The 25,428-nt window shown below is 46.5% G+C and overlaps 1 protein-coding gene across 1 annotated transcript in view; it reads right to left on the reverse strand.

Annotated features, from left to right (window-relative positions):
• The window catches only part of ATXN7 (ataxin 7), a 312,870-nt gene that overhangs the window by 54,118 nt on the left and 233,324 nt on the right, over nt 1-25,428 (reverse strand). The window contains exons 7-8 of the mRNA XM_085624702.1: nt 8,206-8,471; nt 7,386-7,584 (exon numbers count right to left, since the gene is read on the reverse strand). Coding sequence (XP_085480828.1) covers nt 7,386-7,584; nt 8,206-8,471 — 465 coding nt within the window. The remainder of the gene's footprint in view (nt 1-7,385; nt 7,585-8,205; nt 8,472-25,428) is intronic.

The following is a 25,428-nucleotide window of genomic DNA, read 5'->3' on the forward strand; positions in this document are numbered from 1 at the left end:
TATAGGGGGAGGCAAGATAGAGTAGGATATCAACTGCGTATAATGATATTCTATCCTCCTGGTCCAGTGTCCATTTCAACCCCTGTACCATTACATCCCGCCGTATCCACGCCGCAACGGGCTCCAGCATGAGGGAAAATATCAGTGGCGACAGTGGGCAACCCCTTCTCAGCCCAAAAACACGGGACGTGTAATTATTAACTAGTATTTGACCCTGTATATCCTTATAAAGTAGCTGTATCCACCTCAAAAACTTAGGACCAAATCCGAATCGCGCGAGGACCGCACACAAGTATAGCCATTCTATAGAGTCAAAAGCCATAGGTGTCCAGTGATAAGATCACCGCGTCTTCCTCTAAGTAATCTCTACGTGCCAGTACATTATGGAGACAACAAATATTTAGTGTCGTGTTCCTACCTGGCATAAAGCCAGATTGGTCCGGGTGAACCAGGGAAAACTATGGTTTCTACCATTGTTCCTAGTTTAAATTGATTCTTAACCACATGCCCCCGAACAGGAAAATACCACTTACCAGTATGCACCTGTTCTTGGCATGTAGCGCTGTAGAGTTGTATACTTTAGCATCGATCGCCATCTGGTGCTGGGCTCGGTTGTTTGCACTTTGTTTTTGTGGAAGAAGTCTTTGTAGTCAAGATGATTAGGGGACTCCTCCTTGTAATGACAGTGTGCATGGGCATCGACTACACCTTCAGATTGTTTTTCGCCATAAAGGGTGATGATGAAGTTAGTAAGAGAGTAGAAAAAGATGTCCATGTGATGTATCTAAATGAGATAATACTGCAACAGAGAGAGGTACCCGGGGAGGTGGGTGGGAGTATACAACTCTACAGCTCTACATGCCAAGAACAGATGCATACTAGTAAGTAACATTTTCGGGTTGAGGCATATGAGCTGTAGATTGTATACTTTAGCATAGACTATAAAGCAGATTTTCCTCCTTAGCGGTGGCAGCCTGTATCTGTTGCAGTAGTTTGAAAAAGTGTTCTTAATACAGCCTGGCCCACAGTAGCTGGCTTGCACATCCACACAATAGTGTTTAGTGAAAGTAGGTGGTGTAGACCAAGTTGCTGCTTTGCAGATGTAATCTAGGGGAATGTTCCCTAAGAATGCCATGGAAGCCCCTAGTTTGCGTGTGGAATGAGCTCTAAGGGGAATCGTTAGCATATTTGGATGCATTTAACAATCCATCTTGCAATTCCTGTTTTTGAAATGGGATTGCCTTTGTGAGGTGGGGAGAAAGCTACAAAAAGTTGTTTTGTGTTTCTAAAACGTTTAGTTCTTTCAATGTAATATAGTAGCGCTTTTTTAACGTCCAGCGTGTGGAGAGCTCGTTCTGCCACTGAGTCTGGTTGAGGGAAGAAGACTTGAAGTTCAACCGACTGGTTAAGGTGAAAGCAGCTACCACTTTAGGCAGAAATTTTGGATTAGGCCTAAGAACCACTTTACTATGGTGTATTTGTAAAAATGGTTCTTGTATGGTTAATACCTGGAGTTCACTAACTCTCCTAAGTGATGTGATAGCTACCAGGAAGGCTACTTTCCAAGTAAGGAACTGTAACACGCATTTGTGCAGAGGTTCAAATGGGGGGCCCATGAGTCTGGTGAGAACGATATTGAGATTCCATACAGGAGAAGGTGGAACTCTAGGTGGAATTATTCTTTTAAGTCCTTCCATACACGCTTTGATAGTGGGTCCCTGAAACAACGACAAATGCTGTCTGTTTTGGAGGGAAGTAGCAATTGCAGCAAGATGTAGCCATATAGATGTATATGCTAGGTTACATTGTTGTAGATGTACAAGTTACTTAGCTCCAGTAACGATGCATCTGGTAGAGATAATTCTAGCTGCAGATTCCTTAACTTAGAATTATCCTCAGGCGTGTGACTGGACCTGGAAACTTTTCTTGTCCCAGAATCTCTGCATGTCGGGGGGCGGCACCACGTGACTCCGCCCCACCGTCTTTCGCGGGCCGGACATCAGCGAGATTACATAAGCCCCACCCTGGCACGCTGACGTCAGTTTGCTTCGGAGAACTTTTCCGCGCCACAGCGCGGCGCCATCACAACAAAACTGAGGAGAGCATGGGAACAGTGTGCGAAAAAAATCAGGGAAACAAAGGGTAAGGAACAGCACCTGAAGGCTATAGTAGCAAAAGAGCAGAGGAACAACCGAGAGGGAGGGGGAGAGGGAGAGGTGGAGGGAGAGGGCGAGAGGGCGAGAGGGCGAGAGGGCGAGAGGGCGAGAGGGCGAGAGGGCGAGAGGGAGAGGGAGAGGGAGAGAGGGAGAGAGGGAGGGGGAGAGGGGGAGAGAGAGAAACCAGCTGGAGGGAAGCAAAGGCACGCAGAAACCAACCATATCTGTATCAAAAGAAACTAGCATTGGCATAGCCAATAGGTCTCACTTTTGGGACCTTATAAGTATTTAGTTATGCAGCACAATATCCTTGGTGCAACAACATCAACTGTTGCATGGGTAAACATGGCGAGACCTATTGGCTATGCCAATGCTTGTGAACAATGCCCTTGCTGAAAGGCTACAAAGCAGTGCCCACTAGAAGTTAGCAGTTGGAGTACATAGGTTTGCATGTGAGAACTTAAATGTGATATTCCAGGCAATAAAGTGAAAGGTGACAATCATTAGTAAAATAAATGCACAAACCATTTCTATTACCTTTATAGTTGTTAAATCTCAGCCAAGCTGAATACTAGTCAGGAGGGTGCATAGTGGATTGATACCTCAATCTTGTACATACAAACACACATTCATGAGGTTATGGCTTACTGGTTGGAGGCAATTAAAACTTGCACTTCTGACTAGGTTTAAGTGCATTAGCAAGGAAGTGAAATTATTTGTGGATAATGAATTTGGGACTTTCAGTTACAGAAGTATGTTGAAGTGTAACATCTGATTTCGAATACATTGTTAAACATGAAAAGGGGGAAATATGTTCTGAAATGGCAGTTCCCTCTTTCATTTTCAATGAATATGTAGACTTCATTAAAAGCATGTTTTAGTATGAGGCTGGGATTGCAAATATATGGTGAATAAATATTTGTAAATGTGTTTATGAATAGTTACCTAATAAGCTGTTAGTTTTAGATAAAACGCTTTACACTATAAACTAAAATGGACGCTGTATATAACGGGAGGAAAATTATTCTCAAACACTTCAAAGTCTGCAAAAACTGCATTCAACCATTTCACTGTCAGCAAACGCCCACAAGAAGCTCGCTGTGTTCAACTAACCCCCAAAAACGTTGGTGCCTGTAAATGACCCACCATATAAATCCAGAGTGCTAATACAAGCACTGCCCCTCCAAACAAAAAAAAGCATGCAAATTCGCATTCAACTTGTTCCAGTACGCGAAGCAACGGTGAAAAATTAACCATGTCAGTGTCCCAAGCCACTCGTGTAAACACAGACATTTGCCCCTGACCTTGAGCTGTGGTATAGAAGATACGTAATTTGTTTCTTCGTTGACAATGGCATTTGAACATTGGTATTAAAGGCCGAGTCATATTCACACACGATGTACGGAAAGATAATACAACACATAGGTCACGAAATTCAATGTCATTTTACAAGTACATAAAGTGATATACATAAACAACCTTTATTCAGTAATGAACAGGGGTGAACAAAGCTGGCAAGATAGGATTCCCTCTGGCTCTTACTCCCAACACAGTCAGGCACAGGAAGCTTCTTTTTCGTTCAAAGAATTTGTGAAAACACTACTAGTGTATAAAACAGAACTGTAACATGAGTCCTTAACCCTGGTTTGCTGCATGTGAGAAAAGTCCAAACTCATTCCTTTGGCACGTGTGCCATCACAGATTACCTTAAAAAAGAAAGGCACACTCCCCCCCCCCCCCCCCCCCCCCCCGTCCCCCAAAACAAGGAGCCGAGCCAGATGTGTGGGAGAGCTCTGTGGGAGGGGGTGCAAACATGGAGAGCAGGCTGCTAATTAAACAAGGGAGGGCGAGAGTAGAGCAATATAAACAAGCGCGCACAGCTGTGAACTCTACCACCTCCAGCAGGGTGCGACTGGGCAGCAATGAATCCCCGGGCGGGAGCACAGGGGGTGGGTGGCAGCAGCAGGCAGCTACCCGAAAGTGCCAGGTGCGGTGCTTGGTGATTTCTGGCCCTTAAAATGAAGCAGTAGGAAGAAAACCAATGTGGTGCAGTGTGATCGTGGCCCCCTGGTTGGCAGGAGCGGCTAGGGGCGAGACCACATGGTGGCAGATTCTCTCACACCGTGAGCAGGCATCTCTATAGGCTTGCGGCTATGGAAATCAGCTGGGGCGCCGCAGCGCCTGTTGCAGGCGGTGAACTTCGGTGTTGGCAGGGGCTCTCCCTTTGGCGGCCCACGGCAAGAGCTGCACGTGAGGCAGCCTGAGCGCAGGTTGCCAGGGTCATTGGTGCAGTTGGCTGCGATTGGTGCACCCGCCAAGAGCTGCATACTGAGGAGGCTGCGGGGGCGCCCGGGTGGGATGCAAGCATCTTCGGCACCAGCGCGATCAGCGCACTTGTTTTGGACCGTGATTGAGGAGGTGGTTGATTGTGCAGCATGCCGGACATATGGGCTGGAAACTAAGTAGTGTGGCAGTGTAATGTCAGAGAGTGAGAACTTGCCAGTGCACGCTGAAGGTCCGTGCGACCTCCTCATTACCAATGTAGTGTGGCTTTAGCATGCACGGCATTAAATACAGACACCACTTGCTCGATGACATTCAAAAAATAGCTCCCCGCTATTTATTATTTACCTGACGTATCTGGGGTTATGTGCTCTAGGATCTGTTGTTGGTCTGGAGTTCGTTCTTGTTTTTGTGTTATCCGTTGCTGCACCCCTAGAGATGTTGACTGGGTGTGCGTTGGTTCTACAGCGGAGTCACTTGGATTTGGGTTGTTGACCCCCCTCTCCGTCCGTTTCCTACGCCTCGTGCACGCTCTCGAAAGGCTTGTCCTCTAGGCTGGTACTGCCAGTTTTGCTGCTGCTGTCCCTGCTGTTGGCCCTGGTTACCTCCTTGATAAGCCTGTTGGAAGGTTTGGTGTGGTGCCACAGGTTGGTGGTTCCCCCTACCCGCTGGTCTTTTTGAAGGCGTTCCTCTTCTCATTCATCTGAATTGTAGTGCCCCCATGGACCTAGCTGTCTCATTGTCCTTCTTGAGCACATCCAGTTTCTCGTCAACTGCGCACCGAAAAGCTGTTACCTGTTGAAGGGTGTGTTGATGAGGTTGTTTTGTACTTTAGTCTTGAAGCCTGAAATCCTTAGCCAGGCATGCCTTCTCTCTGTTACTCCGAGCATCATCTGCCTGCTTGATGTCTCCGCTGCATGTAGGGCCAACTTCAGACATGCATTTGCCATGTTCTTTCCTTCCTCTACCAGGTGGCTCGCCCTTCTATGGTATTGCTCTGGTAGGTGTTTTAGGAGTTCACCTACTTCTTCCCAGTGCTGGTATGCGTGCATGTTGATGAGCGAATTGGAATTGGCAATGCGCCATTGGATCACCGCACTCCTTTCCATCTTCTTTCCCATTAGGTCCATTCTCCTGCTCTTTGTCTGGAGGTGGTCCTGTATTTGTGGGTATATTTGCCCTCTTCCTAGCCGTGGACGTTATGATTGAATCCGCTGGTACGGATCCCTGAATATACATAGGGTCCTTAGAAGAGTGTTTATACTTTTTCTCCCTCCTTGGCGTTACTGCTTTACACATAGCAGGTTCCTTGAAGGCTTCCTTCCCCTGGTCCAGCGCACTTGGAAGCTTGGGTAGGAACTGGCTTCTTGTCTGTGATGGCAACAATGTCCCCAGCAGGAAGCAAGATTGGGGTTTCTCCTCCTCTAGCTGTCCTCCATAGGTGTCTGCAGCCCTCTTGATGACTTGGTTATAGATTCCTATGTCGTTCAGCGGCGAAGGCCTTGAAGGATAGGCTTCTACTCCCTCTTCCAGGGATTCGGCGTCGAGATCCTGCCACTGCAAGTCCTGCGCCTCCGAGGATGTCAAGCCCTGGTAAGTTTGTCTTCCTCACCTTCGGCATCGCCGTAATACAGCTCTTCGTCCTCCTGTTCCTCGACAGGTTCTGGTGTGGTCTGTGGTTGAATTTCCTTGACGCACCTTACGGCTTCGGCAGAATAGTGAACTGTTTCATCTTCTCGTCGAAGTCCCTCTTGCGTTGCAAGATGCTTGCCATTTGTTTTTTTTCTCCATCTCGGACGCATGTTCGGTGTCAAGAGTTTCGGCCTTTCTCTTCACGGTTGTCGACGTCGAAGTCGTAGCTGCTTTCAACCCTTCATTCTTGGACGTCGAGGCGTCCCTTTCGTGACTGCTCTTCGACGCCTTTGCCTTATCTTGGATTTTTGCCGGCTGGGAGGCCTTGTCGAAGGAACAGACGGGTTGTTTGCCCTTGGATGCAGATGCGGACGTCGAGTGTTTAGACAGCAATGCTCCTTTTGAGGACCTGGACTCACTCTTTCGAGTATCAGTGGGGTGCCTGGGGTTCGATGACTCTTACCTCCTTCGGCGTTTTCTTTTCGACCTAGAAGACATAGGCGTCGTACGGTCCTTCAGCAATGTCTTCTTCTCCACTGGAGAGTCCCAAATCTCGGAGCGATGGTGGTGTCCCCTGTACCTGCATGCTATAGTTTGCTCTTCTTTGCCTCTCTCTTACTCTGAGGGTCTTCGGAGTGAATGCCGCACAGGCTTTGCAGTCGTCGCTTCGATGGTAGAGTGGCAGGCAGAGATTGCAAACTGGGTGTTGGTCCTTTTGCGCGTACTTGTGGTGGCAGTTGGCGCAGAATTTAAAGGGAGTTTTGTCCATCACAGCGCCCAGGGAGCCCCGTGTGCGCATTCTCCGTAAAAACGTCTAAGTTCACTGTATTTTTCTCCTCTTTCCTCATCCCAGTTACGTGACTCGTATGTTCTTACGGTGATTTTTCGATTTTTCAGTTTTCTGTGGATTCTTCTCCAAAGTTGTGGAGCTCCTTCACTGACGATCCAGACCCAACCGGCGGAAAAAAAGAATCTGAAGATGGCGAGCAAAGGTGGGTGCTTCCGGAGGAAGCGCGTCGACATCACGATGGACACCAAATGGTGGTATGTCGATGCCCACCTGGGCCACGAAAAAGGGAAAAAAAATACAAAAATTCCGGACCGAACCACTACATGGTGGAATAATGCACAGCATAGTGAATCCAGAAAGATTCACGCTGCAAAAATGTACAGCTCAGGATGCGTTACGCATAAAGTCTTAGTTTTTGTGATCTTAAAATCTTACCTCTCAGGAAGTTCAAAAGATTTGGGGTACAGAATCTGAGGGAATCCAAAAATGCTAAAACTAGCAGTAACATTTAATGGTGAACTTACAGCTGCAGGTCGAGGGTGATGACCTGAATAATGACAGTCCAGTTTTTCAGCAAGTTCTTCTTTTTCATCACCTTCCCCGTCATCACTAGATAGCCGAGAGGCTGGATCAACTGCAGGCACAACAGGGTGTGGCGATTCATGGACAGATGGCAAGTCGCTGGGAGGGTTTCCGCTGTGCTGCACTGGGTTCCCTGTAGGCCTAAAGGATCAAACATACTATAAGAAAACAATTACCATGTCCTGAAAGTGTCCCAGGTAAGAGTCCGGTTTAAGGAACCTCAACTTAAATGATCAAAGCTACATTGCACAAATGCATGTGAGGTTCCTGAAAATATAGCTATGCTACCTTGAGATGAGGATTTAAATACAATACCTACATACAAAACCGCAAAATGAAACTGAACACAAAGATCAAGGCAGGTTCTTCAAACTTTAGACCAACGTACCATTACACTGGCTAGCAAAGAGGTTCATCTGTGAGAGATCACGGGTTAGCTTAATATTTCACAATGATTTAGGTTGATTAACTAGCACAGAGTATTTTCTTAGCACTCAATGTAATTTTAGCTCTCTATTGGCAACATTAACATTCCCGCAATGCTCATAATAGATTTACCCGCCCTCCACAATACAGTACTTACTGATTGTTGAAAAGGATTGCTACAGTCAAGTCCTACAACAGCATCTCTAGCACCTCCACATACTAACTAGAACTCCAATTGTTTAAACCATAAATTCAAACTTCCAACATTGAGATGGTATTTTATTCAAAAGTAAGTTCTGAGTAAAAGATATATTACGTTTTGTAGCTTCTCCTTACCTTGGAAGACTGGGGTTGACTGGTTTGGGTTTACAAGGTAATGAATGCTTGGAGTCTGATGGAGTAGCTCCATGAGAATTTTGGTGCAGTTCTTGTGACGTTTTAGAAGGCGAGGGATGTGGTTCCCTGAGAGCCAGCATCGGAGGAGGATGTTCAGAGTTGCGAAGCAACTCCCTTTCCCTGGTATTGCTTTTGTGCTCAGCCAATAACACATCAAATCGTTTTCTTCGACCCTGAACAGCCCTCCGGTAACTTAAGGAATGTGTCTGGAAACAGAGAAGACTACAATTATTATCATCTTTAAACAAGTCACATTAGGGAATCCGAGCACAAAATTTGTCAACTTCACTTTGTAGAAAGTCATTTTAAACAGGACAACTTTATTGGTTTTGTAGACCCCCAAAACTATCCGTTGTGCACAATGCTATTCAGCAAGGCCAACATCAACATACTGACAACCCTCAGCTACTGCAGCAGAACTCAATTCTACAAACGTTAATATCCATCTGAACACAAACTCAGACACAAAAAGGTCAATGGTTTACTAAATTTGCACTAGTATTAATGGCCCATGGAATCAAATGCATTCCTTAGTATCTAAGTGGGTATAGAAAAGAACAGCTCTAACAATAACAATGCTGGAATATAATTACTCTTTCAAGGGAATCATGAAATGAAAAAGAAAACAGACATCTATTCATTCATTTACCAATGATAGTGGAAGTGACACCCTTTGACCTTAATGTCCTGATAGAAAGTGACATCATATGACCTTTGATGCAGAATGGTACTAGGAAGTGATATTGACCTAAATCCTGAAGACCTCACAACTGACATTGCTGAAATATCACAATAACTGTGTGATTATTATAACACAACACTGATAAATGTCTATTTTAGATACCACCATATTAGGGTGCCGACATGATATGCCAGAGGGGCATTACTTGTTTTTCTTTGTAGCCTGTGGCTAGTTCTGCCCTATAGAAACACCACGTACATACAAATTACATGAACATTTATCTCACAAACTATGATAATTTAATAGGGGGTATACTAAAACATTAAATGTAATGATACATCATAGGGAGATGTACAAAAATGGTTTAAAATAAATAGTTTTGTTCAGATGTATGGATATAAGCCACGCATTGCATGCAAGCTATGTGACTGGTTTAAATTATTTATAGTTAATACACTTTGATTTACGATTATTTGCTCTATCACTCATGATGTAAAGAAAGAAGATGAAGGTTTGATTCAAACTTATAATGGAGCAACAACTTGTTTAAAAATGTGTGTTTTAATAATAATAATGAAGCTTATAGAGCGCGACAGCTACCCCAAACAGGGGTGTCCCGGCGCTAACAGTAGAGGGGGCTAGATAGCATAAGAAGGTAGAAAGGCCGGCCTCCGTGGAAACCAGTTAGGCTGAACCAAAGAGCCAAGTTTTCAGGGCCTGCCGAAAACAGGATTCTGAAATTGCCAGATGAAGATGGCTGGGCAGGTGGTTCCAAAGTGAGGTCGTATTGACCGTGAAGGATCTCCCTCCCCCCCAACGTGATTTTCGAAACCGGGAAGGATGAAGTAGGTTGAGTGAGTTGGAGCGTAACGACCGCTCCTGCTTGTAGGGACATAATCTGTCCTTCAGATAGCGTGGACAGTTTCCCTGCAAGGCCCTGTAGGCCAAGGTCAGGGCTTTAAAGATAATTCTTTTTTCCACTGGCAGCCAATGAAGCAGTCGGAGGTGCGGAGAGACATGATGTTGGAAAGGAATCCGTCGGACCAGTCTCGCAGCCGCATTCTGAACCAACTGCAGGCGTTGGATGGCATATTTGGGGAGGCCTAAGTAAAGGCCATTTGCATAGTCCAGTCTGGATGTGACAGTAGCATGGACAACAATTTTCCTACAGTCTTCCGGGAGGAGTTGCAGAATTTTCCGTAAGTTTTTTAAATATCTAAAGCAGGTAGCGGAAACCTGTTTAATTTGAGCCAGGAGGGAGAGATCCGGCTCCCATCTTACACCCAAATTGCGAATGCAGTTGGCGGGGGAGGGAGGCGGACCCATCTCCTCCGGCCACCATAAGTCCGCATCGTGGATAGAGCCCGTGCCGAAGAACATAACTTCAGTCTTTCCTGCGTTAAGCTTTAATTTGTTGGAGTTCATCCAGATGGCTATATTACGCAGGCAGCCCTTGAAGTTTTTGAAAGCCTCGCCAGATTGCTCCTTAAAGGAGAACAGCTGGGTGTCGTCTGCGTAAGAGATCGCCTTCACACCCCAGTTGTTGATTAATTAGAAGAGCGGATCCAAATAGAGATTACAAAATAATGGACTTAGGGCAGAGCCTTGAGGGACTCCACACCACAACGGGAGAGGTGACGACTCAAAAGGCCTGAGAGAGACCTTCTGTGTGCGACCATTCAGGAAGGAAGAGACCCAGGCCAGCGCCTTTCCCTCAAATCCAGCACCTTGTAATCTCTTGACCATAATAGAGTGGCCCACCGTATCAAAGGCCGCTGACAAATCCAGGAGCACAAGTAAAGAGGAGGCTCCTGAGTCCAGTGACCATCTTATTGACTCTGCTACTTCAAGGAGGGCAGTCTCTGTGCTGAAGCCAGCCCTGAAGCCTGATTGTGTGTCGTGGAGCGCTCCACTTTGCTCAATAAAAGTGGTCATTTGTCGCTGAACTAATTTCTCAAGCATTTTACCCGGAGCAGGGAGGAGGGAAATGGGTCTTAGGCTGCCAAGATCGTCCGGGTCCCCATTAGGTTTCTTTTTTTAGGGGAAGAAGTGTGGCATGTTTCCAAAGGTCGGGGAAAATGCCTGTGAACAGCGAGGAATTCCATAGCTGGAGAAGCGTGTCCGCTAGGGGGGCAGAGAGACTTTTCCACAATTTGGGAGGGCATGGGTCATCTGGGGCTCCAGAATGGCAATTCTGAATCGTTGTTAAGGCTTCCTTGTATGTTATAGGCGAAAAATGACTAAAGGTTTGAGTCATAAGCTTGGAGATGGGGGAATCTGATTTTTCGGTTGATGTTTGCGGGACAAAAGAGTCATAGACCTTTAAAATTTTACTATCGAAATGGTGAGCGATAGAGTTACAAAGGGTGGGAGAGGGAGACAGCTTGGATTCTATTGCTGCGGGATTGAAAAAAGACTTCACAACTTTAAACACCTCGCTGCCTGAGTGGTCAGCATTTAAAATCCGGTTAGTGAAGTAGTCTCTCCTAGCAATTTTGATGTCCTTATGGAAAGCTTTTAAGGCCTTTTTGTAAGAGAGCTTGGTTTGGTCATCATATCTTGCTCTCCACGCGCGTTCAAGTTTTTTACATTCACTCCTGGATTTTTTGAGGGAAAGTGAGAACCAGGGGGCCGTGGGAGATAGTCTAGCGGATCTACCAATTCTTGCCGGGGCAGCGGAGTCTACTGCCGTTGCAATCCATTTATGCACGGAAATAGCATCGGCATTTGGGTCTGATGACAGGCTGGGAGGGGAAGCCTGAATAGTGTCGCATAGATCTGCAACGCTTAGATTTTTCAAATTTCTCTTGAAAATGAAGTGAGGGCCTTCAGTTTGTTTAAGGAAAAGTAGAGGAAGAGTAAGAGAGATCAGGTAATGATCGGACCATATTAAAGGGGAAGGGGACGCTATAACAACATCGGCAAGAGAGGTGAAAATAAGATCTAGCGCGTGCCCTGCTGTATGTGTGGGAGCAGACACCAGTTGGAGGAGGTTGGCACCTTCTAATGAGGATACAAAATGAGCTGCTTGTGAGCAGCTCACATCATCCACATGTAAGTTAAAGTCACCTAACACCATGAAGTTTGTGTATTTGACAGACAGTTGAACAATGAGGCTACATAAATTCTGGAGTGCCATTGCCGAACCGTCTGGGGGTCTATAAATAAGGGTGCCGGCCAGTGAGAAAGAGGGATTAAAATGAATGCAGAAAAACAGACCTTCAATGCCGCCCCCGAACGATTGGGAGGACGACACCAAATCCCAAGTGTCTCTCAGGATAATGCCCACTCCGCCCCCCCTCTTGCCCCCCCTCCCGCTCAGCGTGGCACATCTTGAAACCGGGTGGAATGGAAAGAGCGATGGACGTCACTGTGTCCAGGGTAAGCCAGGTCTCAGTAAGGAACATGGCATCCCAGGACCCGTCACTTAGAAGGGACCAAATTTCCGTGGCATGCTTGACAAGAGATCTGCAATTAATGAGGCACACATTGAAGTGGGTCTGAAATTGCTTACGCGGCCCCAGGCCACAAAATGGCGAGTAACCACATATGTTACAGCTCGGATGGTCTGGGACTTTAGTAAAGTCGAGCCATTGTATGTTGGCACAGGGAGGAGGGCGCCTAAGAGTTAGCAATGCCTCACGAGACCAGCGCAATGGTTGAGGCTGGTCGGGTGTAACAGTATGGAGGGCGCCGGTCGCGGTCTGGGCGCAGACGGGCTTGCCCGCCGGCGGCGCGCCTGCTGCGCACGTCCGCTGCGCGGCCTGCAGGTCATCGCCCTAATGTACCCCGTGACCGGAACTGAGGTCAGGAGTGGGTGGAGTCGCAAAGCGTCCCTCTGTACAATCGGCACTTGATTGTCGCGACAGACCGGGGACTGCGACCTAGCAGCTAAACACACATCTACCCGGTAAGGCAGATCAAAGATAAAAACAAAGCACAATTGAATTGCATGGAATGCCAACGTTGAATGAAAAGATCTTGTTTCACCAATTAAAACAGAGCATCAAGCAACCGTAAGTGCAAAATAGCAATGTGCAAATAATCACTGTGATCAGGTTATCGTTTTTTTTTTTTTTTCAATAAAGAAAGGAGGGCTGGCCTCACCGCGCGCTCTAGCATCAACTGTTGCGCGGCCGGCAGGTCTTCGCCCTAATGTACCCCGTGACCGGAACTGAGGTCAGGAGTGGGTGGAGTCGCAAAGCGTCCCTCCGTACAATCGGCACTTGATTGTCGCGACGGACCGGGGACTGCGACCTAGCAGCTAAACACACATCTACCCAGTAAGGCAGATCAAAGATAAAAACAAAGCACAATTGAATTGCATGGAGTGCCAACGTTGAATTAAAAGATCTTGTTTCACCAATTAAAACAGAGCGTCAAGCAACCGTAAGTGCAAAATAGCAATGTGCAAATAATCACTGTGATCAGGTTATCGTTTTTTTTTTTTTTTAAATAAAGAAAGGAGGGCTGCCCTCACCGCGCGCTCTAGCATCAACTGTTGCGCGGCCGGCAGGTCTTCGCCCTAATGTACCCAGTGACCGGAACTGAGGTCAGGAGTGGGTGGAGTCGCAAAGCATCCCTCCGTACAATCGGCACTTGATTGCCGCGACGGACCGGGGACTGCGACCTAGTTCATTTTGTTTATCTAATCAGAAAAGAGAAAGTTGCAATGCTTATTTATTTGACAAAAAGGGAATGTCCTAGCTCTAGTAGGAACTGCAGAAAGTAAACTGTGATCATCAAGACATGGGTTTACCTTTTGTTCTAGCAGGGGCAACTGGTTGAAAGTGGTGGGTTGTAAAATTTGACCTGAATTAGAGCGAGCAAGCAAAGAGACAGATCTCTTAATGACGGTTTGAATGGAGGGATTGTCCTCCATAGAAAGTGTTGTAACAAATGGGGTTATCAATTAGTGCATTTTACAACACTATTTTTACGTACATTTGCACACAAAAAAAAAAATAGCCTCGGAATTGGCACTCATTCAAAATTCAAGTTCTTCCATGGTGCCCGACCAATGAAAGCTGATGCTCCCCTTGAGTTGACAATTTATTTTTCAAAATGCGCTACGGGTGCCCCCATAGGTCAAACATCACCTCTATAGTGGCAGGGCTAACATTCTGTTATTGGTGCTCCTGGAGGTGAAAAACTATTTACAGCATGCCAGGGCCAGAATGATGGATGACCCTCATGTAGAATGTTACCTCTAGTATGTCAGGGCCAACATTTTGTCATCCACCAGGAGGCAAGGTGGATGCTCAGTGGTAAAGTTGAGTTCAGACACATCCATTCTGAAGAGCATGGTTCTTCTGAGGTGGGTGCAAGAGACAGCACCTTCTGAACCAAGTAGTGAATGGGTCACAAACATGTACAGAATTTTGATTGCTGCAATGTGTTCATCATTTGCCTTGCTATATTGTTAAATTGGTGGGTGTTTGCATAACATATGATTTATACTATGTATGGTATAAAGGGTTTGAATATACTAGCAAAACTTTATAGATTTGAATATAATGCTGTAGTAGGTATACAATAGGGGTCTTTCAGAGGTTTTAAAGTGTTTCTTCCATTGTATGCAGTAGGTCAATGGTGATGTTGTCAAACCTGATGTGTTCAACTGTCACACTGCTTAATAGTCGCTCATAAAGGGGTCTCAACTAGCACTGAGCTTGCTTTTTGCAGTGGGGCAAGTATTGGTCACGTCTTTAGAAGTGTCTCTAGGAAGACTTTTTAAAGTCCCATTCCTTTAAAGCATAGTTTAAGATACTTTTTTTACCACAGGCTACATTACAGATTACATGCCATCACAAAATATCTCTGAGAAAGTGGCCCTTTCTACATGGTTAGCCCCCACATTTTGCCTGGTTTTGATGTGGTTTCTATTTTGGTGTATAGTAAGTAAAGGTAATTTATTGTTCAGTTAATTAAAACTCACAATATAAAAAACATAACTGACATGTTTAAAACCACATAAAAACATTCCTTTCTTCAATTTATACAGCAAATATCGGAATTTACAGTCTTTTATATTGAGCTTACAGGTAATACGGTATACATGGAAACCGCACCCAGTTCTCAGTTCCGATGTCAATTTAAGGCTTTTAAAATACTTATCAGATTTAAAGTGCCTATGCTTCAGGATGCAAACATGGACTGCGGGATCCGGCCAACCAGTAGCATGGTCGGGTTTAAACTGTCAATTAAATACAGCCCAACTAAGTTGCTATTCATTGTTCACCTGTGTCTTGCATCTAAGTCTCTCTTCCACTGTATCAAAGAACTGAGTTGGCAGTTTAGCTGTGTTTCTGCTGGGTTGAAGCACAACTTTACAGCCTGCGTGCAGGTACAAATGCCACTCTGTTTGAATACTGAACGGAGTAAGATGCGTCTTAAGTCCTTTAGACTAGGGCAGATACAGATGTGTACATGGTCCAAGTTTCCTGTTCCACAAAGGCGGCAAGTCTGCTCTCCTGGTCTCCTTTTCCAAGGCGACAGACGCAGGAGGGGGAAGATTGGTAAAATGCCAAAACGTAGCTTTAGGAATATCTTCATTTTAACTGCATAGGTTCACTGCCAACCAGGTCCCCTGTGCCAGTGCTTCTTCCTTAAAACACACACAATTGGTACTTCTAACCCCTATAAGTCCCTAATAAGTGGAACCCTGCATACTAAGGGCCTGGGAGCTGAAGAGAGTCCCCTGGAACCCCCCTCACTTGTGACATTGCCACTGCCCTTGCAGCTTGTATGCCCCTGTGAGGTAGAAAATGACAAAGTCGACATGGCACCCTGCCCAGGTACCATGTCAGCCAACACGGTCTAAGGTATAGTTAAAGTGTCCAGATAGATCGTTTTCTAATTAATCAACCGTGACTTCAGTGCTCTGTTCTAAAGCTTGTGTGTTTTTATTTCACTGGTTACTGGTACTTGTATTATATGTGTACTATTTTATGTATTGTAATGTGAATTGTGTTTTGCATTTTGTGGTGTTGCATTATGAGTTGTTTTGATTGTTTAATACTTTTTGAAAAAATGTGTTGCCCGACAAGATGACATGCAAATAATGGTCTAATCTTGTTTGATAAAAAAAAGTCTAAAAAGAAGTGAAATAAAAACACACGGGCTTTAAAACAGAGCACTGAAGTCACGGTTGATTTATTAGAAAACGATCTATCTGGACACTCTGATTGTTGTATAGTTTACGAGGTGTGTAGTCCAGATAGTGTATGGACCCAAGCCTTCCTTGTTCATTAAGGTATAGTTAAGTCACCACTCCAGCAGGCCTTACAGCCCTAAGGCAGGGTGCAATATACCACAGGTGAGGGCATATCTGCACAAGCAGATATGTCCCTTAAATATTAGGGTCCATTCCTTATTGTTGTAAGTGCCAGTGAAGCCACAGAGAGTACATGGGCTGGAAACTAGACAACTTGAGTTCCACAGCACCACAATGGCTTCACTGGACACAGGAGTGTTTGGAACCAAACTACTACTCTCAATAAATCCACACTAATACCAGTGTGAGATTTATTGTACCATGTTCTAAAAGGGTACCTCAGAGGTGCCCCCTGATAACCTACCAACCCTGGTGTGGTCTCTGACCTACTGTAGGCAGCCAGCCACCACCAGACATGTTTCTCGACCCCTGGGCGGAGAGCCCCTGCTCTCTGGGACCAGCAACAATGCACATCCTGGGCAGAGGTGTCACACCTCCTGCCCCAAGAAGGGCAAGTGCTTGAACGAGGAAGCTTAAAAAGGCCCTCCGCCATTGTAATGCGACCGCCAGCTTGACTAAAAATATATTTTTTTAAGAGGTGGCTTGAAAGGGGATGGTGCGATTGTTAGAAACAGAGTTCTTAAGATTGTTTGTCCACCTGTAGCGTGCTCATAGACAACATTATCCACACAGTAATGCTTAGTAGAAGTGTGTTGCGTGGGCCATGTAGCTGCTTTAGTGATGGCAGCTATGGGAATGTTTCTTAAAGAAAGACATAGATGTCCCTTTTTCCCGGTAGTGTGTAGCCCAAGGGGAAAAGGGAGAACGCTTTAGGCTTTAAGGCAGCAAGTTTGGATACACTTAACTGTCAATTTAGCTTAGCCGGATTTTGATATTGGAACTCCTTTATGAGGTTTAGCAAAAGTGAAAAAAGATGTTAAGTCTTCCGAAAAGATTGAGTTTCCACAATAGAATACATCAGAGCCCTTTCGACATCTAGGCTATTAAGGGCCCTCTCGGCTACTGAGTCTGGGTGAGAAAAAAAAAGTCTGGGAGCTTGATCATCTGGTCGAGTATGAAAGGAGACCACCATTGGTAGATAGTTGGGGTTTGTTCGAAGGACTTCACTTTCAGCATAAATGAAAGGTTCTTGAAGGGTAAAAGACTGCAGCTTATGTATACATTTGAAGGAAGTAATAGTATTAGGAAAGCTACCTTCCAGGAGGGATATTTCACAGGACAGGAATGCTTTAGCTCAAATGGAGGACCCAAGACTCTAGTGATATATATATATATATATATATATATATAAAGTCATCCTTCAGATACGATCATGCTCTGCAATATAGACTAGGCGAACCCAATAGATGGTGCATATATTTTGCATTGAATGCCCGACACCACCGCCTTGACGCGTTTCAGCCCACGTGGGGCCTTGATCACATGACGTGTGAGGAAGTTGGAAATTATTTAAAGTGCAAGTGAGTGACGTACTAGCCTTCTCCGATCATTAGTGGATCGGCGCAGGCATCGGTTGTGCTGCTCTGGTGAACGATTTGTGTTGCTTAGAAAATACGCTCTGGGGGAACAAATTGGGGGTTTTAAAAAAGAAAATACGTTTTCATGCTGCCATTAATTACTGAATTTGCTGCTGTATACTCTCAACCAAGGAATTAAGTTGTGTTGGAAGCTTTTAAAACTGTACTCAATCTTGTATTTCTTATTTGCACGGGAGGCGGGAAGGAGCTCAGTTGAATGCCCCGGGGGGACGATTAGTCACGCATTGCAAGCGGGTGTAGCAGTCTAGCAGCACGTGCCCCTACGTTCATCTCTCCTCAAAAGAGGAGGCAAGCCCGTCTGCGCTCGATCGGGCCAGGGGCCAGGACTCTTGGCCGTTCATTTGGAGGAAAAATTTCCTACACCTTTGAGCAGCTATATCAGCTTCGAGATATGCCACCCCATAACTGCCCACAGAGGTTAGCCACGACTGTTATAAATGTCCCCGGTGCGGCTTTGATTTAGACTTTTAGTGTAAGCCCGCAGGGGAGAAATGCCTGCCACTCTTAACGACTTTCAGGATGGCTCTTTTAAACTGTCGCTCACTACCTAGACACACCATAGAACTTTGCCTGCTCCTTAAGGAACATGATTTAGATGCCTTATTTCTTACAGAAACTTGGCTCTCAAGTGCATCTGACCCAGCGGTAGTACAAGCCCTTCCCCCTGGATATGTGATTCAGAGACAGGACCGGGAAGGGAGCAGAGGAGGGGGCCTGGCTATTATTTTAAAAGACAAATTCAACTGTCGGATTACACCTGGTCTGATCCCAGATTGTGAAAGTTCGCTTTTTTCACTTGGCTTTTCACCTACATGCACTTTTTCTGGAGTCCTCATTTATCGCCCGCCGGGACCAATGGGCCTCTTTATTAGGGAGCTCCTGGATATTTTAGCTAAAGCGGTTAGCTCCTTTTCTAATTTTTCTGTTTTGGGTGACCCCAATATTCACTTGGATTTATCCTCTTCTGCAGAGGCAATCATAGACAATCTGGGTGCTCTGACACTCACTTTGAAAGTGCTCGCCCCCAACCATCAGAAAGGCCACCTCCTCGACCCACTTTTTCCAACATTGACAGTCTTGTGGTAGGAAAGCATACCCCCTTGCCTTTGTCAGACCATTACCTGGTCCCTTTCGTTTGGACAAACCAGGAGGGTAGCCAGCCACGAGAAAAGGGAAAAACATGGTGCCGAAACTGGTCTAAACTTTCTGTTGAATCTTGGGCATCTGCCCTTGACAACTCCAGACTGGTTTTGGGGGATGACCTTGAACGGGATAACCACATAGTTCATCGATAGTTGGAATCATCCTTAGATACACTTATCCCAGAAAGCTGGATGACTAGGAAAAAAAGATGGGCTTTGTGTAGCATGGTATTCCGCCAAACTCAGAACAAAAACAATTATGTAAACGCCTGGAGAGACGTTGGAGGAGGGATTTTTCAAGTGCGGAGACAACTAAATACAGAGAAGCTATCAAAGTTTATAAAGCAGGAATTAAAAGCACCCGAGCGGAGTATTACGGAGGAAAGATTATCTCCGCGTCATACTCCCCCAGGGAAATTTTTTAAATTATGAAATCCCTTATCAAACCCCCTGCGCCTCCACTGCCATCAGAGGACGTCCTAGGACGGTGTAAAAGGTTGGCACAATTTTTTCATAAGAAAACTGATGACATCTACTCCACCTTTACTCCTCTCTTGATCTCAGTAATGACCCCTGCAGAGGCAGAGCCCCGTTTTTCGGAGCCCCTCATTGAGACCATCCCTCATATGGATATAAACTCCCTGAAAACATACATGGAGCAGCTGAAATCTGGCTCCCCAAGAGATACAGCATCTCCTGTGACCCACAATCAGGTTTCTGACTCTCTCGCACCAACTTTTTTGGAGCTTATTAACAGTTGGCTGTCCTCTGGAATTGTGCCATCCTTATGGAAGCAAGCTATGGTCAGAGCATTACTGAAGAAACCTTCCCTGGACCCTTAAGTGTTTGCCAATTACCGGCCAATTTCACTCTTACCAGGGATCGCAAAGATATGCGAAAAATATGTTATTCATGTTCTCTCCACATTTCTGGAGGGGAATGAACGTTTACACCCCTCCCAAACGGGTTATAGACCCTAACAAGTCACAGAGACAGCCTTGCTAGCTGTGGTCGAAGAAGCTAGGAAAATTTTAGACAGTGGCAGGTCCGCAGCTATTATATTGCTTGATCTCAGTGCGGCATTCGACACTGTTAACCACCAACTTCTGATCACAAGACTTGGAGAGTTTGGGGTGTCAGGAATCTTACTTAAATGGCTTGAATCTTTCCTGACAGACAGGTATTTTCAGGTCTTTGAGGGTAATACTAGCTCTGAAAGAATGCCACTACGATGTGGAGTGCCGCAGGGCTCCTCACTGAGCCCTACACTCTTTAATGTCTATTTGCGCCCATTGGCCGAGGTGGTCAAACCCTTTGGGGTGAACATCATTACGTATGCTGATGATACCTAGCTGATTGTGTCCCTTAATAGCTTAGATAATGCTAAGAGCAACTTGGACAGCTGCTTGGAGGGGATTTCCGTGTGGATGGATAATTCCTTCCTAAAATTGATGCGGCCAAATCAGAGGTGATGTTCTTGGGTAAAACTAGTAATATAGACATCAACACTTTGGCCGCAATGTTTAGGGGTCCTGCCTGCCCCTAAAACTTAACGAATAGTTTCTTACCTGTCGGTGTAGTTTTGCAGCTTGAAGATCTTTCTGGATTCACTATGCTGTGCATTATTCCGCGATCTGGTGGTTGGGTCCGGATTTGTAGTCTCTCTTTTTTTTTTTTTTGTAGCCCAGGTGGGCGTCGACGTCCCACCATTTGGTGTACCTCTCGTGACGTCGGCGTGCTTCCTGCGGAAGTCTACCTTTGGGGCGCCATCTTCGGGTTCTTTTTTTCCCTTCCTCTTTTTTTTTTTTTTTAACCCTAGGCGTTAAGTAACTTCCTTATATATATCCTTTCAGTTTTATCTTGTTATTTCAGTCTCTGTCATTCCACCCTTTTTTTCCTCCTGCCTCATCTTCCTGGCGGAGGTGGGTGGATTCGCTAGTGAATCCAGAAAGATCTTCAAGCTGCAAAACTACACCGACAGGTAAGAAACTATTCGTTTTGCAGCGTGAATCTTTCTGGATTCACTATGCTGTGCATATATTTTGTAGCGGTTTGTTATCTCTGTGGCGGCTGGGTGGAAGATGAGCGTTGCTCGTTGAATATATGTTGAAGCACCTTCTGTCCTACTTGTGCTTCCTTGTTCATCTGTATATCCACGCAGTAGTGCTTGGTGAACGTGTGCACCGAAGCCCATGTTGCCGCCAGGCATATATGTCTTGAATGGGTGTATTTGCCAGAAAGGCAATTGTTGCTCCCTTCTTCCTTTGTGGAGTGGGCCCGTGGCCCCTCGGATAGTTCTTGCCCCACCTGTTTGTGGCAGAATTGAATTGTTAGTGCAATCCATCGTGCAATGGTGCTTTTTGTCACTGGTCTACCCAGGAAGCTCGTTGCGAAGGACACAAAAAACTGTTTGGTTTTCCTGTGTTCTTTTGTCCTCTCGATGTAGTGCATCACCGCCCTTCGAGCGTCTGGAGTGTGCAGTGCCCTTTCTGCGTTTTTTGCTGGGTTCTGAAAGAAACCTGGTATTTGAATTGTTTGATTTAAATGGAATGCTGACACTACCTTTGGCATGAAGTGTGGGTCCGTTCTCATTACGACTCTGTACTTGTGTATCTGGATGTAGGGCTCTTGCAGCGTTAGCGCTTGCAGCTCGCTTACTCTGCGCAGTGAGGTTATTGCCACCAGAAAGGCTGTCTTCATAGTTAGCATTTGGAGGGAGGCCTTGTGAATGGGCTCAAAGGGCGCCTTCATAAGTTCCGTCACGACTATGTTGAGGTTCCATGCCAGAGGCGGCATCCTCTTTAAAGGCGCTATTCTTTTTGCCCCTTCCAGGAATCTCTTTACTACCCGTGACGTGAAGAAGCTTCCTCCTGTCCCACCTCGTGTGTAAGCTACGATCGCCGCTAGGTGGACCCTCAGCGACGATGAGCAAAGTTTTGCCTTTAGAAGGTGTGTGAGGTATCTAAGCACCGTTGATTCCTTTGTCATTTTATCTTGCAGTTTATTTTTGCTGCACCACATTGTGAACCTTTTCCACTTTTCCCCATAACATTTCCGTGTTGTTGGTCTCCTTGCCTCCAGCAGCACTCGCATAGTGCTTGAAGGTAGTTTAAGGTGGGCGAACTCTACTTCTTCAGGAGCCAAGCTGCCAGTCCGAGGCTCTCTGGGTGTAGAACCTCTCCGTTCTGCATGGAGAGCAAATCCTTTCTTTTTGCGAATTTGTGTGGAGGTCCCTGTGCCATTTCCACTATTTGTGAGTACCATGTCTGTCTTGCCCACTGTGGTGCCACGAGGATCATTGTCATGTTGCTGGTCTTGCACTTGTTGAGTACCCTGTGTATCAGTGGTATTGGTGGAAAAACGTATGCAAATGTCCTTGACCAACTTATCCATAGGGCATTCCCCTGGGATTGTTTTTCTGGTTGTCTGGATGCGAAGTTTCGGCATTTTGCATTCAGGCGTGTTGCAAACAGGTCTATTGTCGGTGTACCCCACCTTTTGAATAGCCTTTGCGTTTCCTGTCCATTGAGCTCCCACTCGTGGGATGCCGAGGTCTGCCTGCTGAGCCAATCGGCTTCCACATTGTCTTTCCCTGGTAGGTGTATCGCCAGCAGGTCTATTTTGAGTGGGATGGCCCATCTCCAAATCTCTTGTGCCAGAGTTGAAAGGGGGAACGATTGTGTTCCTCCCTGCTTGTTGATGTAGAACATTGTGGTAGTATTGTCCGTCTGTATCAACACTTTTTGGATGTATAGCTGCCTCTGGAAGGCCTTCAGGGCTAGCAGTACGGTCTTCAATTCCAGGCAGTTGGTGTGACCGCATCTGCTGGAGTCCACAGACCCCTTACTCTGAGCTTGTTCATGTGCGCTCCCCATCCTATCTGGGATGCCTCTGTGGTAATGGTCACAGTTGGGCTTGGTGGTGTCAAGGGCTTTCCTATAGTTATGTTCTCCCTGTTCCACCATGCTATCTCCTCTTGCACTGCGTGCGTAACAACCACTAGATCCTCCCAACTTCCGTTCGCTTGTGACCATTGTTGTTGCAGCCATTCCTGGAACGGTCTCATGTGAAGCCGTACATTGGGGACTAGGTGAATGCATGACGCCATCATGCCCATGATCTTGCTCGCTGTTCTCACTGTCAGAGCTCGCCCCTTCTGGTAGAGACGCGTCTCCTTCAGCAGGGCTATCGTTCTCCTGTCGCTGGGCATGACTGTTTTGTCTAAGGTGTTGATCTGCGCTCCCAGGAAGATCTTCACCTGTTCTGGTTCCATTGATGACTTCCCCCAGTGTATCGAGAACCCCAGGCTTGTTAGTGTTCTTGTCACCCGCTCTGCGTGCTCCTCGCACTTGTTGCAAGTACTTGCTTTGATTAGTCAGTCGTCTAGGTAAGGATACACATGAATCCCTTCCCTCCTTAGGTACGCTGCTACTGCTGCAAGGCATTTTGTGAAAACCCTTGGTGCGGACTTTAGACCGAATGCCAGGGTTGTAAATTGGTAATGATCCTGGTTGATGTTGAACCTTAACAGGTTTTTGTGGCGCCTGTTCATCAGGATGTGCAGGTAGGCATCTTTGAGATCCACGGTGGACATGAAGTCTCCGCCTTGTATTTGAGGTAGCACTTCTTGTAGCGATGTCATTTTGAATTTTTGCGTCTTTATGAATTTGTTTAGGAATCGTAGATCCAGGATGGGTCTTAGTGTTTTGTCCACCTTTGGGACCAGGAAGTAGTTCGAGTACACTCCCTTGTTCCTTTCACTGCATGGCACTGGTTCTATGGCCTCCTTTTGGAGTAGTTGTTGCGCCTCTTCCCTGAGTTGAGCAAGCTCTTGACCAGAGCGTTGTCTTCTCTTTGGTTTCCTGTTTGGAGGCCTTTTCTCCAACTCTATGCAGTATCCGTGCTGTATGACGTTGAGTATCCATTTGTCTGAGGTTATTTTTTGCCATTGTTGAAGGTAAAGCCCCAGTCTTCCGCCTACCGGTGTTGTATGCTCGTAGGCGCTTGTTTTGTGTACCCCCCTCACTGTGCTTATTTTGCGCTTCACCCCTCGGGGTATGCTGGGGGTGAGCGTCTCCTTGCGTGCAAAGTCACTTAGATGAGGGTTGGTCTCCCCCTCTTCTTCTTTGGCCACGTCCGTTTCCCCTCCCGCGAAAGGACTGGCCTCGAGGCTGGTACTGCCAGTTCTGCTTCTGCTGTCCTTGTTGGCTGTGACTGTCACCCTGCTGTCCTTGCTGGAATGCTTGGTGTGACGTTCCCTGCTGGTTACCTCCCCTTCCGTAGGGTCTCCGAGCTGGGGTGCCTCTTCTCATCCCTCTGAATTGCAGGGCCCCCATGGACCTTGCCGTCTCATTTTCCTTCTTCAGTTGGGAGAGCTTCTCGTCCAACGGTGCCTCGAACAGCGTTTCACCGTTGAAAGGGGTGTTCAGTATGTTGTTCTGGACCTCTTGTTTGAATCCAGAAATTCTGAGCCAGGCCTGCCTCCTTTCAGTGATCCTATGGCAATTAGTCTGCTCGAAGGCTCAGCCCCGTCCAATGCAGTCTTAATGCATGAGTTGGCAATATTCTTCCCCTCCTCCACAAGATGGGAAACCCTTTGTCGGTACTCCTCTGGGAGATGCTTGATTAGTTCCCCCATCTCATCCCAATGCTGGTACTGGTGCCTGTTCAGTAGCGCATTATGGTTTGCCATGCGCCAGTGCATTGCGGCGTTTCTTTCTACCTTCCTTCCAGTGAGATCCATCCTTCTGCTCTCCTGATCAGGAGGTGGTCCCGAGGTTGCCGGCACATTGGCTCTTATCCTGGCCGTGGAAGCAATGATTGAGTCGGCAGTGACCGATCCCTTGATGTAAGGAGGATCCTGCGAGGAGTGCTTGTACTTCTTTTCTGTTCTGGGCGTGATGGACCGGCATGTTGCTGGGTCCATAAACGCCTCCTTCCCTTGTTTCATCACGCTTTGGAGCATGGGGAGGAACTGGCTCCTCATCTGGATGGGGAGCAGAGTCTCGAGTAGGAAATCCGCTTTCGGCTTCTCCTCGTCCAATTTCACCCCAAAAGCTGCTGCAGCGCTCTTGACGACCATGTTGTATGCCCCGATGTCGTCTGGCGGCGAAGGCCTCGAAGGATAAGACTCCACGGGCTCTTCGGATTTTTGGTGTCGATGTCCTGCCATTCCAGCTCCTGAGTCGTCGACGGCGCCGAGCCGTAGATCGACTGCTGATCCTCTTCTTCATATTCTCCCTCATAGTAGGGGCCTTCTTTCTCCTCTTCCGGATCCTTCGACAGCTCTTCGGCGTCAAATTCTTCCTGTTCCTAGATCTCGACAACCTCCGTCGACGGGATCGTTGGGATCTTGAATTTCTTCATTTTTTCATCGAACTCCTTCCTCTGAAGGATGCTCTCCATCTCCGCCTCGAGCCTTCTCTTTTTCTTCCCCATTTCGGAGACGTGTTCGGCGTCGACCGCAGGTCTCTTCGACGGAGCTTGCGTCGACGCGGCCTTGTCTTTCGTCGCCGAGCGCCCCACCTCGTGGGCCTGCTTCGACGAACTCTGTCTTTCGGTGGC

This window comes from Triturus cristatus, chromosome 9 (assembly GCF_964204655.1).
Source record: "Triturus cristatus chromosome 9, aTriCri1.1, whole genome shotgun sequence".
Lineage (NCBI taxonomy): Eukaryota > Metazoa > Chordata > Amphibia > Caudata > Salamandridae > Triturus > Triturus cristatus.